Source organism: Budorcas taxicolor, chromosome 19 (assembly GCF_023091745.1).
Source record: "Budorcas taxicolor isolate Tak-1 chromosome 19, Takin1.1, whole genome shotgun sequence".
Taxonomy (NCBI): domain Eukaryota; kingdom Metazoa; phylum Chordata; class Mammalia; order Artiodactyla; family Bovidae; genus Budorcas; species Budorcas taxicolor.
In genome coordinates this window covers 9598519-9616516 of record NC_068928.1, presented here as the reverse complement: position 1 = coordinate 9616516, position 17998 = coordinate 9598519, and the positions used below count along the sequence as shown (strand labels likewise).

Below are 17998 nucleotides of genomic sequence, written 5' to 3'. Positions count from 1 at the left end.
AGACATCCTGGCATGTGAAGTCAAGTGGGCCTTAGAAAGCATCACTACGAACAAAGCTAGTGGAGGTGATGGAATTCCTGTGAAAGTGCTGCACTCAGTATACCAGCAAATTTGGAAAACTCAGCAGTGGCCACAGGACTGGAAAAGGTCAGTTTTCATTCCAATCCCAAAGAAAGGCAATGCCAAAGAATGCTCAAACTACCGCACAATTGCACTCATCTCACACGCTAGTAAAGTAATGCTCAAAATTCTCCAAGCCAGGCTTCAGCAATACGTGAACCGTGAACTCCCTGATGTTCAAGCTGGTTTTAGAAAAGGCAGAGGAACCAGAGATCAAATTGCCAACATCTGCTGGATCATCGAAAAAGCAAGAAGAGTTCCAGAAAAACATCTATTTCTGCTTTATTGACTATGCCAAAGCCTTTGACTGTGTGGATCACAATAAACTGTGGAAAACTCTGAAAGAGATGGGAATACCAGACCACCTGACCTGCCTCTTGAGAAATCTATATGCAGGTAAGGATGCAGCAGTTAGAACTGGACATGGAACAACAGACTGGTTCCAAATAGGAAAAGGAGTGTGTCAAGGCTGTATATTGTCACCCTGCTTATTTAATTATATGCAGAGTACATCATGAGAAATGCTGGACTGGATGAAGCACAAGATGGAATCAAGATTGCTAGGAGAAATATCAATAACCTCAGATACGCAGATGACACCACCCTTATGGCAGAAAGTGAAGAGGAACTGAAAAGCCTCTGATGAAAGTGAAGGAGCAGAGTGAGAAAGTTGGCTTAAAGCTCAACATTCAGAAAACAAAGATCATGGCATCTGGTCCCATCACTTCATGGAAAATAGATGGAGAAACAGTGGAACCAGTGTCAGACTTTAGTTTTTTGGGCTCCAAAATCACTGCAGATGGTGATTCCAGCCATGAAATTAAAAGATGCTTACTCCTTGGAAGGAAAGTTATGACCAACCTAGATACCATATTAAAAAGCAGAGACTACTTTGCCAACAAAAGTCCACTAGTCAAGGCTATGGTTTTTCCAGTTGTTATTATGGATGTGAGTTGGACTGTGAAGAAAGCTGAGCGCTGAAGAATTGATGCTTTTGAACTGTGGTGTTGGAGAAGACTCTTGAGAGTCCCTTGGACTGCAAGGAGATCCATCCAGTCCATCCTAAAGGAGATCAGCCCTGGGTGTTCATTGGAAGGACTGATGCTGAAGCTGAAACTCCAATACTTTGGCCACCTCATATGAAGAGTTGACTCATTGGAAAAGACCCTGATGCTGGGAAAGATTGAGGGCAGGAGAAGAAGGGGATGACAGAGGATGAGATAGCTGGATGGCATCACCGACTTAATGTACATGAGTTTGGGTAAACTCTGGGAGTTGGTGATGGTCAGGGAGGCCTGGCGTCCTGTGACTCATGGGGTCACAAAGAGTCGGACACGACTGAGCGACTGAACTGAACAAGGGGAATAAGCACTAGGTATTCTATAAGGAGACACGGAAGAGACATCTAATTCATTGTGAGTGTGGGGCTGGTGAACAAAGGACGTGATGTGAGATGGAGACCTGAACAACAGGTTAAAGACTGGACAGACTGGACAGAGTGGGAGAGCAGGGTAGATCAAGCGTGTTATGTCCAAAGGTGCAGAGGTAAGAGCAAACACCGTGCATTCAAACTAATATATTAATAGTCCAAAACAGCTGAAGTACAGTTTCTAGGGGTGGGATGGAGTGGGTGGACAGTGATTCAGGGATGGGGCTGATAAGATTATAAAGGCTTGTTTGGATTTTATCTGTAGGGCAATGGAGAAATAGGCAATGAAGATATACAATAAAGAACTGGCCTTGCCTAAAAGAAGTCTGGCCTTTGTCCCCAACTCCTGGAAGGTAACCTCTAAATCCCTGGAATTTCTAGAGTAATAGGAGTGTCTTTGTTATTCACGGCGGGCCCTTTGGATCCCATGGTATCAGCCTGGAGTGGGAGACTCGAAACTATTAATAAGTTCAACCACGTGAGCAATCTACCAATAAATTCCAATAAAAACTGGACAGCGAAACTTAGGTGAACTTTTTGGGCCAGCAAGACTCCATGAGAGAGGAACACATCCCTGAGGACAATGGAAGCTTCACATCTGAAACCCTCCAGATTGCAGCTCATGCATCCCTTACTTTGGCTGGTTCTAAGTTCTAGCTTTTCCTTACACTGAACCATAATCCATTAATATATTAAGCTTTCAGTGAGTTCTGTGAATCTTTCTAGTAAATTATCAAATCTGAAAGTAGTTTTGAGAAAGCTGAAAATTATAATCAGTGTCAGAAGTGAGGGTGGTCTTATGCAGACTCTTCCCTCTGACTTATAGTTGGACCGTAACCCCTAGCAACTTCTGCCTCAGGCAGACTCGGCTGTGTCTGACTGGAGAACTGTGCCTTCGACCTCAGTTTGGCTAATACCAGGTAAACAGTAAAATATTTAGGCAATGGGTGACAATCAATCTACATAATCTAGATTCTAGAGAAATCACTTTACTATTAATACACTGGGGAGAATATATTGGAGAAGACTGGGAAAAAATAGCAATGACAGTAGGGATGGTGAGGGCCATATTTAGGAAGTATTTATAAGGCAACAAAGGTCCATCTAGTCAAGGCTATGGTTTTTCCTGTGGTCATGTATGGATGTGAGAGTCGGACTGTGAAGAAAGCTGAGCGCCGAAGAATTGATGCTTTTGAACTGGGGTATTGGAGAAGACTCCTGAGAGTCCCCTGGACTGCAAAGAGATCCAACCAGTCCATTCTGAAGGAGATCAGCCCTGGGATTTCTTTGGAAGGAATGATGCTAAAGCTGAAACTCCAGTATTTTGGCCACCTCATGCAAAGAGTTGTCTCACTGGAAAAGACTCTGATGCTGGGAGGGATTGAGGGCAGGAGGAGAAGGGGACGACAGAGGATGAGATGGCTGGGTGGCATCACGGACTCGATGGACGTGAGTTTAAGTGAACTCCAGGAGTTAGTGATGGACAGGGAGGCCTGGTGTGCTGCAATTCATGGAGTTGCTAAGACTCGGACACGACTGAGCAACTGAACTGAAGTAGAAGGCAAAATCTGACTGAATGTGAGGAGGAGAGAAGGAGAAATCAAGGATAAACCCATCAAAAAGAGAATCAAGTTTTGTCTTCTGTGGGGGAGACAGAGAGAGATGGAAGATCAAATTCAGCTTTGGACAGTTTAATTTGAGAAAACTTTTAGACATCTAGGTAGAGCCTTCCATTAGCAGTCAAAGCAAGGATGGAGGCAGAGATGGGAGCTATTAGCATAACTACAATAATCAAAATCACAGGAGAGGCTGATTTTGGCCACAGACAACAAGCCAACCAAACTTGAAAGGCCAAGGACCAAACAATATAAAAGGCTTCAGTTCAGTTCAGTTCAGTCGCTCAGTCGTGTCTGACTCTTTGCGACCCCATAGGCAGAGTAGTAAAAGCTCACAGAGAAGTGGCAGTCTAAGACGTAGGAGAAAACCGCGAAAATTATGGCTTACGCCGAATGGTTGCTATTTTCTTTTTTCTGCTACTTCTTACTAGTTTTAAGAATAAAAAAAGGGGGGGGGTATTCTAAATCAGTGGCATAACTCCCATCCATGTATTTTTTCATATATATACACAAAGTTTAATGGCTTTCTAATCTATCTCAAAGTCATTAATGAGTCACATAATTCAATACAACTGAATTATTAGTGTCTATAAACAATGATTTTCTTTCCCAAGGCATTTTTAAAGTGGCCACCCTCATTACTACTCTAAACCATCTGCAAGTATTTAACTTTGCCAGGCTACCAAAATATCTCCCCCTCCTTGAGAAGTCCAATCCAGACTAAATGAATAACTGAGGAGACAACTGCTCTAAAAATGTACTGACATGTAGCTCTTACAGACTTCAGAGTATTTGTTTCTTCTGGGTTAAAACAAATAGATTTATCCTCCATACAATAATATAGAGAAATAAAATACAGCATTGACCTACGCAACCTATCCAAGGTTATTCATATCTGCTATAAGATCAGCTATAAATTTTATCTGAAATTATTTCAAAGCTATAAAATATCTCACCTCCACCTTTTCAAAGAGATCCATTAACCTCAAAAATCCTAATTTTGCATCATTAGAATTTATTTTACTCTCTTGGGGGGCATTTTAGTTTACAGGAGTAAAGGAGATAATTTTTACATGAGCAGCTGAAGATTGCAAATCACTGGAATTTTTTATTGACATGGAATAGACTAATTCAGTTAAACAGTTCTAAGGAACTGACTGAATTTATTATTCATTCTTAAAGATTTAATTATTTGAAACAAAATTGTTTAAATGGTCCTTTAAAAAAAAGTATTTATAGCCTACAACAGAGATCTTTCTCATCCTAGGGGATTTTTAACATTTCAAATAATTTTTCTTTCAAAATGTTATATTTTTTTATCTAGTAGAGAAATATTAAGTACATAGTTCCCATTTTAAGCCTAACAGCAAAAACTCTGTCACAAATACTGAAAAACTTTTAAGTTGCTAATTATATTTTGTCCATTTAAACCTTGATCCTTTACTTACCTAAGTAACTGCTTATCTCAAGCTAATCCTAAGCTTTGAGTTTACCAAAATGAAGAATGATAAATATATCTTCTGTTCTTAAACTCTGAGAGAAGCAAAATACTGAGAAAAACATTCACTATAGTTTTTGAAGTAAAATTTCAGCCAGTATTTACATAAACAGTATTGAGAAAGTAAGCACCTCTATTTTTTTCTGTAGCTTCATATTATATATTTATAAAACACTGACAGAAAAAATAGGCTAGAGACTTATGAAACTGGCTCTAGTTTCTTCTTACATTAGTTTCAAATGTGAAATTGGTGAATATATATTTCAAGTAATTTCATTTAAGTATTTTAGCACACTCTAACAAGCATGACAGTTTCTAAAGAATATTAAAAATTCCCAAAATAAAGAGAGAGTGGGTATCTGAGAAAATATTTTGGAAAAAAAAAAAACTTCACCTCCACCAAATTAGTAATTCCAACATATTCCTAATCAGAATGATTTCAAAGTGTTTCCTAGGAAATCTGATTACTCAACTTTTCCTAGGAAATTTGACAACTCTGAGAGTTTTGAGGTTCAAAAATTATATTAAAAAATGCTGGAAAACCATTTGTACATAATTTGTCATTTCTGAATCGGGATCCTCAGTTTTCTCTTCTGTAAAACGAAGCGAACAGGAAAACGATCTATCTCTACAATGCCTTCCAGTACTTATTCTTGTGGCCAAGTTGTATGATTTTCTTTCATAAATAATAAAGCACAAAAAGTATGTGTTTTTAAACTGTGAGACTTTTAGGTTTTTGGGTTTTGTTTTTTTCAGTCTGTTAACAACCTTGAAGATACTTTACATAAACAAGCCAGGCATTTTATATCTGAGTAAAACATAATAGCTTCTGCACAAAACAGTATACATGATGAAATCTAATGTTTTCCAATTTCAATTTTGCTAGTTTTACTTCAAATCTAAACTTTCTCAATTAGATGGTCATTTTATAATCTGAATACTTTTCTGGTTTATACATGTATTGAAAATCTTGCTTCCCTTCCATGTGGCAAAACACACATCTACCTACCATCATCTTCATACAGATTTCATTTTTAAAAAACCTTGAATGGTACATATTTCTAAACTAATAACTCTTTTTTTGAAATGGACCTTCTCTAATGTTTAAATGTGTATTTCTTTAATTCATTTGTAAAGGTAAAATTGTCAAAGTAGAGTTAGTCTGATGCTAAGATAAATCTTTCCACTTCATTAAACAATTCCATTTTATTTTAAGCAAGAAGTCTTAAGTGTCTATATAGTATTAAAAATGATATTTCATAAACTCTATTCTACAGTTGTTTACAAACACTAGGAAGAAATACTCCTAAGATGTTTTTACATGCCATTTCACATTTCCCCAAAAGCAGTATTACTTTGGTAACCAGATAGGATTTCAAAATTGAAATTTCAATAGTGTATAAAGTATGGGACACATCAACACAGTCCACTTTTACAGCATATATGTTCAGTGTTTTTTCTTGTTGACAAGCTTCTGTTTTAACAGGAAGAATGATTTGATCAGGTGTCTGTTAGGTTGGAAGAAGACAAAACCTTTACTTTCCAGGTCCTTTTCTTAATCTAAGCTTTTAAAAAAATCCAAGAAGTGATCTTAACTGCAGTGAATCTTGCAGTAGTAAACTTTTTGATGGGGACAGAGTAACATCTTTCATTACAACTATCAGCAGAATGGCAAAAGGCTCCCGAGATTTACCAGTGTTCTCAGAAACTTGTTAGTATTCTCCTCTGTCATTATTTCAGAACAATTCCATTTAGAAAGAAACGCAATTGTAAACTGCTTCTATTTCAGGCCCATAAAAACTGGGATGAAAGGCAAAGCCTTGACCTTTCTATTTTAGACTTTCATCTGTGTAGCTAAGCCATCTGCTTTCTCTCTACCCCATCTACTTAATGGACTGAAAATACTGCACCTAATTGCAATTTTATCAAACCAGCCAGAGTTTTCCACTTTAACGAATTGCGACTCTGTGTTTCACCTGAAGGCTTGCAGGTAAAATTTTCCTTATCGTCCCTCCTCATTTCCTTCCCACCTCCCTCAATTATGAGTTATCAAGTTATCATTAAACTACGATACGAAGCTTCCGTATATTAAGCCATCTACACTTTCAACACTGAGCGCCCAACAGAAGAATATCGACTCCAGTCTCCCCTCTTGTGGATCTGGGGCCGGGATTATCATCTTTGTTGCGGTTACGCAGGAGGCACCCAGCAAAGCAGCTCCTGCCTAGAAAGGAGACCGCGTCTCTCCGCCGCCAAACAACAGGGGGGGCGACTCGCGCCGGGAAAAAGACAGACCCGGGTGGGAGGAAAACCTCCAGGAGGAAGGAGAGGGCTGGGAAGAGGGAGCTCTCAAGACTAGAAGGAAGGACCTTCCCAGGCACCAAGCAGAAAAGGTGTGAGAAGTGGAGAAAGAAGTGGGCGGCCAGGGAGAAGCGGGAAGCCCGGGGCCCGGCGGGAGGGCGCGGGGGGCGGCTCCCGGGCCCGGCGGGAGGCGCGGGGGCCGCGGCGGGCGTGGGCATCTCGCCGCCGACCGCCCGAGTCCGAGCAGCGGGGGCGCTTCCAGCCTCGCCAGGGCGCCGGCGTGAGGCGGGCGGGGGAATGCGGAGCGGAAAAGCGAGCAGTTCGAGCGGCAGAGGGAGCCGCGTCGAGGCCGGCGCGGCGGGGACGGCGGCCCACCCCCCGGCCGAGCCCCGCTACTTAACTATTTGTAGAGCTGCTGCAGGCACAGGTCCAGGCTCTCGCCCTCCACCTCCTCGCGGGTGATGCGCTCCGACAGTGGCCGCGGCAGCGGGGGCAGCGGCGGCAGCCGGGGCTGCGGCGGCGGCACGGCCGACTGCCCCCGGGCCGCCGCCTCCTCGCCCGCCGCCGCCGCCGCCGCCTCCTCCTCCACCGCCTCCTCCTCGGGCTCGGGGTCTTCTCGCTCCTGCTCCTGCTCCCCCTCCTCCGACGCGGCCCCCGCGGCCGCCGCCTCCCCGGCTTCCTCGACCGACGCCTCGCGCGCCTCAGCCGCCACCAGTTCGGGCTCGGGCTCCGACTCTTCGGGTTCGGGTTCCGGCTGGGGCTCGCCGCCGCCGCACGGTCCGCGAAACTCGCCCAGGAATAGCTCCAGGAAGCGCCGGTAAGTTTTCTCCTCAGGGGTGCAGCCGGCCATCGCTGCTCATGCCCCAGGGCCGACCAGGGAAACGGGTGGGGGAGGCCCAGGAAGGGGAGGGGGGCTGCTGGCGAGCCTCCGGCTCCCGCAAGGGCGGTTAACGGCCGCACCGGCACGAGCGATCAGCACTAGGTTGCCTGGAGAGGGCTCCCGCAGGCGTGCGCGCCGCCGAGCCCGGACGTGCGCGGCCCGGGGCCGGGGGGCGGAGCGCGCCGCCCCTCGCGGGTCTGGAGGGAAAGTTGGTCTCGGGCGCGCGCGCGGGGTCCGGCGGAGGCCCACCCTCTAGCCCTACTGAGAGAGCAGCCCAAGCTGCCTAGAGACCGTCGCCATGGCAACCGGCCTCTAAGGAGGAATTTCAGGGTCCCTCCCGTCGAGTCCACGGAGTCGAAAGGGGCACTAGACTTAGTCCCCTCTCCAACTCTGAATGCCTTCATTGTGTGGATACCCTAACCTCAAAGTGGTTAAGAGGGAACTAAGACGTTCGCCCGGTCTAGCTGTTGGTCTCCCCTGATTTGGATTCACCTCAGTTTTCCTTATCTGTCCTGTCTTGTCTTAGGGTCCGTATGTGCGGAATGATGCCACAGTGTGAAAACCTTCTACTGTCGATGACATTAATAAGTAGTTTGCAGGGGAAGGCATTCAACATCTACAAAGGTGGGTGCCTTTGCCTCCATTCTCTCATCTGATTCTGTGAAGTGGTGTTAGCCTCACTTCCCCAGAAGAGGAAGCAGGATTAAGTGCATTTCTTTTTTCAAGGTGTGGAAACTCCTAGTCGTGGCATTGGAATTGGAACCCAGATTGTCAGCTTCTAGAGCCTTTCTAGACCCTTTTCCCTGTACTCTTCTCTGACTTTGAAGACTCAGCAGTGTAATACATCTATCAAGCCTTATTTTCAAAAAGCTTTATAGTGTATGCGTTATATTCATCCCCTTAATCCTTATAATAGCGCCTCCAGGTAGAAGGTATTACCATGATTCCATTCCATGGATGAACAAACTGAGACTTGAAGATATTGTGATGCAACAAGGACTAAGCCATCAGATTTCCAGCACATCAAGACACCCTTCTTGAGTGTCTGCAGGCAAGCCCCTCCAGTATTCTTGCCTGGGAAACCCCAGGAACCGAGGGGCTACAGTCCATGGAGTCGCAAAAGAGTCCGACATGACTTAGTGACTCAACAACAAATATATACTTTATTACATAATCTGTATTTTTTGGTACATTTTGTTTGCTCTTCTTCCCCATCCCCCTGAGTCTCTATTTTTGTAGACTGAAACTGAAACAACTTTAAATTATTCTAATTTTCTTACCAAACTACACACAAACCTATTATTTTCAAGCCTTACTGAGGGGAGTGGGAGAGGGAGAAGCTGAGTTGTTATACAGCTGTATAGATGACAGCATCATTACTGCATACTGCCATGTCCATGGCAACATATAATTCAGCAAAAATATAGTGATTCTTTCTCTACTTTGAAAAACATGTTCACAAAATATCCACCCCATCCTCTCCATTTATTCCTTCTGGATTTCAGTTGGATTTAGGATCTGAAATAACATTTCTAGTCAGTTATTAATGGCAGAAGGAGTCTCCCTGCCAACTGTTTTCATATAATACTGTATTCTAAATCCCTGATGTGATACTGTTATTTTAAGAATAAGTGGGTTGAGCTCACTAATGTACATTATAGCATCATGTAAAATAGACGTCCATTCTCTTAGCTTGAGATTAAATAATACATGATAGAAAGTGTATACTGAGTAATGCATGAGTCCTCTATAACTACTTATTTTTGTCTCAAAGGTAAATGGTAAGACCCAATAAATAAGTCTGTTTCCAGACAAGCTAACTGTATTTATACATGTTTTGTTTAAAACATCACTAGTGTAGAGCGACTTCTTTATGTGATGCCAAGAAAGTCTTTAAACTCTTCATTTGCCTTTGTTTTCAATCCACCTGTTCATTTCCATTTCAGAATGTCTAGAAAAGATTGACATAACTTACAAGGCTACAAAACCTAAATGTCCGCAATTTTACATTCCAACAACTATTTAATATCTCAGAATGTGACACAATGACATTTAGTTCAAGAGCACAAATCTGTCAACTGTTAACAATTCACATCTAAGCTACACCTTCCTACTTTGTAATGTAGTTGCCTCCCTCGTCTAGGTGACATTTATTTGTGACGTTAATTTATGACTCAACCCACATATCAAAAGGAAGTGTTATGTGTTGGGGAAACATTACTACTAAGAGTAAAAGAAAAAGCCTACACCTCTACATTACCATAAATGAGAGGTGTGTTTGCTTATATTAATGATGATATTCCTTTACAAAAGATCAATATGGATCCTGCTGCATCCATTTGACAGAGGAGCTTCTCCAGAAGGTGGCTGACAGCACTGCTGGGATCTCAGAGCAGCTGTGTAGGATGATTCTGCCATTGTCAAGTCTTTTTAGTCATTATTTTGCTTTGCTTTACTTTCCTTTTCAGTTCTTCTCCTCTTATACTTCCCTAATCCCCTTTCTTGTTGTCTATTTTAAAATAGATCTATAAGAAACATATGTATTAAGAGCATTTAACTTTTTCGAAGTTTTTTTTTTTTTTTTTTTTAGATTTGTCATAAGAATTGTTCTCTCTCTAAGCCTTAGCTCTTTGGAGGAAATGCACATGTTCTTTCAAGGACATTCATGATTAAGGATGATATTTCAAGATTAAAAAGGGGAATCCCACGGTGGTCTAGTGGTTAGGATTTGGTGCTTTCACTGCCGAGGGCCCAGGTTCAATCCTCAGTTGGGGGACTAAGATCCCACAAGCCATGAGGCATGGCCAAAATCATAAAATCTTAAAAAAAGGTTAAATAAAAGTGTTGAGTTGGGCAGTTTCTTACATGACCCAGTAATCCATCTCCCAGATATTTACCCACAAGAAATGAAAACGTGTCCACCAAACACAGACACAGACCACATCACCAAAAAAACCCTTGTATATAAATTTTTTATAATAGTTTTATTCATAACAGCTCAAACTTGGACAAAACCCAGGTGTACATCAATAGTGAACGGATAAACAAATTGTGGCGTATTCATACAATAGAATACTACTCAACAATAAAAAAAAAGCTATGATAAACACAACAACATGGGTGAATCTCAAAAACATGATGAATGAGAAAAATCTAGGTACAAAAGAGAACATACCTCATGATTCCATTTATATGAAATTCTAGAATAGGCAAAACTAATCTATAGTCACAGAAAGCAGATTAGTGGTTGTCTAGGACTGACGTGGAGTAGAGGATTCATGGAAAAGGAGTAAGTGGAACTTAGTGGGAGGGATTAGAATGTTCTATATCTTAACTGGGTGTTTTATATAGGTGTATTCATTTGTCAAAAAGGATCCAAGTGTACAATTTAAATAAGTGTTTTGTTACATAAATTATACCTCAGTAAGGTTTATTTTAAAAGTTAAAAAGAATTGATTACTGCTTAGTCCTTTTTTTGTTCTCACATCCATTTCTTCCCCTACTTTGCTCTCCTTGGTATTACAGGGGTGCTGACTCTTTCAAGCTGTATTCACCAGGTTCCTGGACAGCTGAGTTCCAGCTGCGATTTGCCCAGTGGGAGACATCAGCAGGAAACTAGAAGGTGGAAGGAAAGGCAAAAAGCCAAGATATTTCTTCCCTGTACCCTACCTCAGTCCTAATGCTCGCTGGCTCTCCTTTATAGCTTTGCTCCCCCTGAACCTGTCCTTCCAGCTTTTCTCTTTGACACCAGTCCTAGAGCTCCAGAAACATCATCTTCCATTTGTCCATCAGCCTAGAGATGGTGGCTGGCTTTAGCTGCCTAATCTTGCCTGCTATGGATGGATGATTTGTGTGCTCCAAAAATTCGTATGTTTAAATCCTAACCCCCAAGGTGAAGGTATGAATTAGGAGGTGAGGGTCTTTGGAAGGTAATTAGGTTATGAGGGCACAGCCCTCATGAATGGGATTAGTGCCATTAAAGATGAGGTGCAAGAGAGACACCTCTCCCTTTCCAAATGTGAAAACACAGTAAGAAGACCACTGTCTGTCCCAAACACTGAATCTGCCAGCACCCTGATTACTGAACTCCAGCCTCCAGAACTGTGAGAAATAAACTTCTGTGGCTGTAAGCCACCCCACTTATGATTTTTTCATTATAGCACCCCAGTCAGACTAAGATACTGCTGTACCTTCCCTTTTGGCTTTTTAGCTCTCCTATCATGTGTGTAACTAATTTCCTGTATTCTATTCCCTCTGTTTTCTTAACTGGATCTCAGTTAATACAATAACAAATAATATTTTAAAGAGTGATAAAAATATATAAAACAATTATAAATGGATTAAGTTGACATTAAAGCAAGTCTAGGTTCTCAAAGGTGCTTCTTGAACAGTGAGTTTACTTGAAGATAGCAGTAAATGATTTCCTATTATGCATATGTTAACTTTTAAGAAATACATTTTATTTTTAAAACCTTAAAAAATTATGAATAGGTTGCCAGTGGTTCAAAGGTAGGGAGGGTAAAGATGAATAGACAGAACATAGGATTTTGAGGGAAGCAAAGACTATTCTGTATGATACTATAATGGTAGATACAGATTATTAGACATTTGCCAAAAACCACAGGACATATAACACAGAGTGAACCCAAGTGTAAACTATGTACTTTGGTTAATAATAATATATCAATATGGGCTCATCAGTTGTAACAGATGTACCTCACTAATGTAAAATGTTAATAATAATTGGGGAAACTGTGAAGGGGACTTACATATATCTCTGATCTGTGCCTAGAGAAATGTTCCATTCATATTTTTTAAATTGATGGAAGGATAACTAATAAATAAGTACTTTGGAGATATTAATTTGATTGCATTGTCAAACAGACTAGTAGGGAGCAAGAGAATACCTGTCAACTGAAAAAACTGAGCACATAAATGTTTTCAAATAAGAGCATTTTCCTCCCTTCTCAATATACCCTACCTACATCTTCTACATCCTGGAAGAAGTAGAAGATAAGGATAATGAACTATAGATTAGTTTTGCCTATTCTAGAATTTCATATAAATGGAATCATGAGGTATGTTCTCTTTTGTGCCTAGACTTTTCTCATTCAGCGTGTTTTTGAGATTCACCCATGTTGTTGTGTTTATCAGTAGTTGTCTTTGTTTATTGATGAGTAGTATTCTATTGTATGAATAGTTGTGATTTAAGAACTGTTAAATCACATCAATTTGCTGCCAAAACTATTACTACTATATTAATTTTTATTCCTCTTCTTTTGCTGGCTACTATGGTCATATTGCAGCAACAGTCCATAGCTGTCAAAATTAGAATTCACATCAGGTAATAACAGGCCCACATGCACTATTTGCATCAGTTTTAAAAAGCAAAGAAGTCCCCAAAACAGGTTCTAACTTTTTTTTCTTAATGCGTTAACCACTGATAATAACAAACTTTTGTTTTTATTTTGCTTAGTTCTTTGAGGAATCAAACTTTTTTTAACTTACTATGACATGCTTATGAAACAGGAAGAGGGCAGGGGTTGATGGCAATTTCTGATAAGGATATTATAAGTGGCTGAGATGTAATATATTCCTTCTATAATAAATGGTCCTTCTCAAATGAATTGACTCCTTTTTAAAAATCCACTTCAATATTTTGCTTCTAGTTTTTACTTTATAAAAACTGAAAAGCACTTTATGGTGATTAAAAAAAAGTCTATAACCATCTAATTTTAATACCCTTTATATATTTATTTAGACTAAATACAAGCAAGAATTAAAGAGTAATATTAATTGTATTCTTTTAGTCAGCAGATGCCCATTACCCAATCCAGAGCATTCATTAAAAGTCCAGCTGCTTTTTTAAATGAAAAGGAAGCAGACAACCAAATATGAAAACTCACAAAGTTATTTCCTGTTCTCAGATAGTACTTCATTCTTCATTGAGTGTGGAGCTGATGGAATTGAGCCACAATGACATTTGTGACTAGAGGGGAAGATGGAAATGATTCCATTAACCTAGAGTGCTGTAACATATGGTAATCATAGGTGGTAGAATAGCTGGGTTGGACAAGGGTAAAGTAAGCCATGTGGCACAGACATTATCAATTACCACACATGGTAACCATGCTGATACAATGTAGCTTTTCCAGAAGGGAAATGATTTGGGCATATGAATTGACTTACTGGCTTATGAAAGAGTGATCTATAAATGACATATCTGGCACCAATATAGCACACGTGGTTTCCAGTAATTTTGCAAGTTGGGGACTATTAAGATTTGAAGAACCTCCATATACCTAAATGTCAGTACAATGTATTGCAGTTATTTGTACAAAGGCACTAAGCCAAAATATCGATGCAAAATAAACTTGGACCATTCATATATAAAACTATCAAATATCTTTTTCAGGTGTCATATAAAATCCTGGAACTTTGTATCTCTGGAAAAAATAATTTCATGAATCTTTAAGGTATTAAGCTTACGGGCATGGCAAAAGCTCAAGATTAGAGTACTGGGAGATGGAATTACAATTATGTTGTAAGTGTTGGCAGAAATATTGACTTTGAAAGAGACATGAAAACTGTATTTTAAGAAAATTTAATACACAAATAGTCTTTCAGAAGAAACACTGAAAGCTGGAAGGTCAGCTGGGCAGCGGGAGATAAGGAGTACAGAAAAGAGCGGTGTCAGTGGAAGTGAAGATGACCAGAGGAGGCTAAGACACTCTATAGGAAGGTCGGACATTCTAACAGGGCACCTGGTGACACTTCAGACCAGTAAACCACCCAGAGAGGCTCACAGCTAAGTACAGTGGCTATCTATTGCTGCGAAACAAATGACTGCCAGACAGTGGCTAGAGCAAAGACCGCCTTAAAAAGGGTCTACTGTATAGCAAGGGAACTCTACTCAGCACTCTGAAATGGTCTCTATGGGAAAAGGATCTAAAAAAGAGTGGACACATGTATATGTATTACTGATTCACTTTGCTATATACCTGAAACTAATACATTGTAAATCAACTATATTCCAATAAAAATTAAAAAAAAAACCTCTACCTTGCAACTGAGGAACAAATTTGAAAACAATTAGGATAATTAAAATAGAACATTATAGGTAGAGCACAAAAATTACTTTAAAAACCCACTTTACTGTATTTCACAGCCCTGTAGGTTGACTGGGCTCACATAGGTGGTTCTCACTTGTAGGTCTCATAAGGTTGGAGTCTAATAGCAGTTGGTTAGGCATAAAATTATTTGAAGGCTCAACTAGGCTAGATGTCCAGAGACTCATTCACATTCTACCTTTTTTTCCAGTGATACTGAAAAAAACTTGAGTGGAAAATGACTAATATATAAATTATTTTCAAGATATTTGATTGTGCTGAGGCAGGTTATTAACCGAGAGCTCAGCTGGAACTGTCAACTCGAATGTCCACACATAATGTCTCTATTATAATAGTCTTATGGTAATCAGATGTCTTACATGGTACCTGAGAGTTCCAAGAATGAGTGTTTCAATGAAAAAGACAGAAGGTGTGAACTGGTGTCATAAATCAATAGCATTAATTCTATGGTATGGTAAGGGCCTAATAGAAGCAGAAGAGATTAAGAAGAGGTGGCAAGAATACACAGAAGAACTATACAAGAAAGGTCTCAATGACCCAAATAATCATGATGGTGTGGTTACTCATCTACAGTTGGACATCCTGGAGGCAAAGTCAAGTAGGTCTTAGGAAACATTGCTATAAACACAGCTAGTGGAGGTGATGGAATTCCAGCTGAGCTATTTCAAATCCTAAAAGATGATACTGTGAAACTGCTGCACTCAATATGTCAGCAAATTTAGAAAACTCAGCAGTGGTCACAGTTTTCATTCCAGTCCCAACCAAAGGCAACGCCAAAGAATGTTTAAACTCTTATATGTGCTGTGCTGAGTCGCTCAGTCATGTCCGACTCTTTACAACCCCAGGGACTGTAGCCTGCCAGGCTCCTCTGTCCCTGGGGATTCTCCAGGCAAGAATACTAGAGTGGGTTGCTATGCCCTCCTCCAGGGGAATCTTCACAACCCAGGGATCAAACCCAGGTCTTCTGCATTGCAGGCAGATTCTTTACCATCTGAGCCACTAATTCTGCTCATCTCACATGTTAGCAAGGTTATGCTCAAAATCCTTCAAGCTAGGCTTCAGCAGTACATGAACCAAGCTGGATTTAGAAAAGGCAGAGGAACCAGAGATCAAATTGCCAACATTCATTGGATCATAGAGAAAGCGAAAGAGTTCCAGAGAAACATCTACTTTTGTTTCATTTGACTAGGCTAAAGCCTTTGACTGTGTGGATCACAAGAAACTGGAAAATTCTTCAAGAGGTGAGAGTGCCAGACCACCTTATCTGTCTCCTGAGAAACTTGCATGCAGGTCAAGAAGGAACAGAACTGGACATGGAACAACAGACTGGTTCAAAATTGGGAAAGGAGTATGACAAGGCTATATATTGTCACCCTGCTTATTAAACATATGCAGAATACATCATGTGAAATGCTGGGCTGGCTGAAGCACAAGCTGGAATCAAGACTGCCAGGAGAAATATCAACAGTCTCAGATATGCAGATAATACTTCTCTAATGGCAGAAAGAAAAGAGGCACTAAAGAGCCTCTTGATGAGGGTGAAAGAGTGAAAAAGCTGGCTTGAAATTCATCATTAAAAAATTAAGATCATGGCATCTAGCCCCATCATTTCATGGCAAATAGAAGGGGGGAGAGTGGAAGCAGTGACAGATTTTATTTTGGGGGGCTCCAAAGTCACTGTAGACAGTTATGGCAGTCATGGAAAGACGCGTGCTCCTTGGAAGGAAAGCTAAGGCAAACCTAGCATGCGTGCATGTCTGTGCTCAGTGGCTCAGTTGTGTCTGACTCTCTGAGACCCCATGGACTGTAGGCCACCAGGCTCCTCTGTCCATGGGATTTTCCAGGCAAGAATACTGGAGTGGGTTACCATTTCCTCCTCCAAGGGATCTTCCTGACTCAGGGATCGAACTCACACCTCCTGCATTGGTAGGCAGATTCTTTACCACTGAGCCACCTGGGAAGTATGACAAACCTAGACAGCCTATTAAAAAACAGAGACGTCACTTTGCCGTAAAAGTCCGTATAGCCTATGCAAGACAGCAAAAGAGACACAGATGAAAAGAACAGACTTTTGGACTCTATGGGAGAAGGCGAGGGTGGGATGATTTGAGAGAATAGCATTGAAACCTGTATATTACCATAAATAAAATAGATCGCCAGCCCAGGTTCAATGGATGAGAAAGGGTGCTCAGGGCTGGTGCCCTGGGATGACCCTGAGGGATGGGATGGCGAGGGAAGTGGGAGGGGGGTTCAGGATGGAGAACACATGTACACCCATGACTGATTCATGTCAATGTATGGCAAAAACCACTACAATATTGTAATTAGCCTCCAATTAAAAAAATAGAAAAAGTCCATATAGTTGAAGCTATGGTTTTTCCAGTAGTCACGTACAGATATGAACATCAAAGAATTGATGCTTTTGAATTGTGGTGCTGAAGAAGACTCTTGAGAGTCCCTTGGATTGCAAAGAGATCAAACCAGTCAATCCTAAAGGAAATTAGTCCTGAATATTCATTGGAAGGACTGATGCTGAAGCTGAAACTCCAATTCTTTGGCCACTTGATGTGAAGAACTGACTCATTGGAAAAGACCCTGATGCTGGGAAAGATTAAAGACAAAAAGAGAAGGGGGCGGCAGAGGATGACATGCTTAGATAGCATCCCCAACTCAGTGGACATGAATTTGAGCAAACTCAGGGGACAGTGGAGGACAGAAGAGCCTGAAGTGCTGCAGTCCATAGGGTCACAAAGAGTTGAGTGTGACTTAGCTATTGAGTAACAACTCTATTGGTCAAAGCAGTTATAGGCACATTACTTTCAATAAAAGGGGACAAAATACACCCCATTTCCTGATGGGAGGGGTGTCAAAGAATTCATCTTGAAACTACCATAGTGACATTTACCTGTACAAATTTATGATAAAATTTATCAATTTAAACTTGGAAGCTCAGGGCACTTCCCTGGTGGTCCAGTGGTTAAGAATCCACCTTCCAATGCAGGGGACAGGGGTTTGATCCCTGGT

The 17998-nt window shown here is 41.1% G+C and overlaps 1 protein-coding gene across 1 annotated transcript in view; it reads right to left on the bottom strand.

The window, feature by feature from the left end:
* Positions 1-7814, bottom strand: part of PPM1E (protein phosphatase, Mg2+/Mn2+ dependent 1E) — a 229441-nt gene extending 221627 nt beyond the window's left edge. Inside the window, exon 1 of the mRNA XM_052658559.1 lies at positions 7366-7814. Within this exon, the coding sequence (XP_052514519.1) occupies positions 7366-7814 (449 nt within the window). The remainder of the gene's footprint in view (positions 1-7365) is intronic.
* Between the last annotated feature and the right edge of the window lie 10184 nt (positions 7815-17998).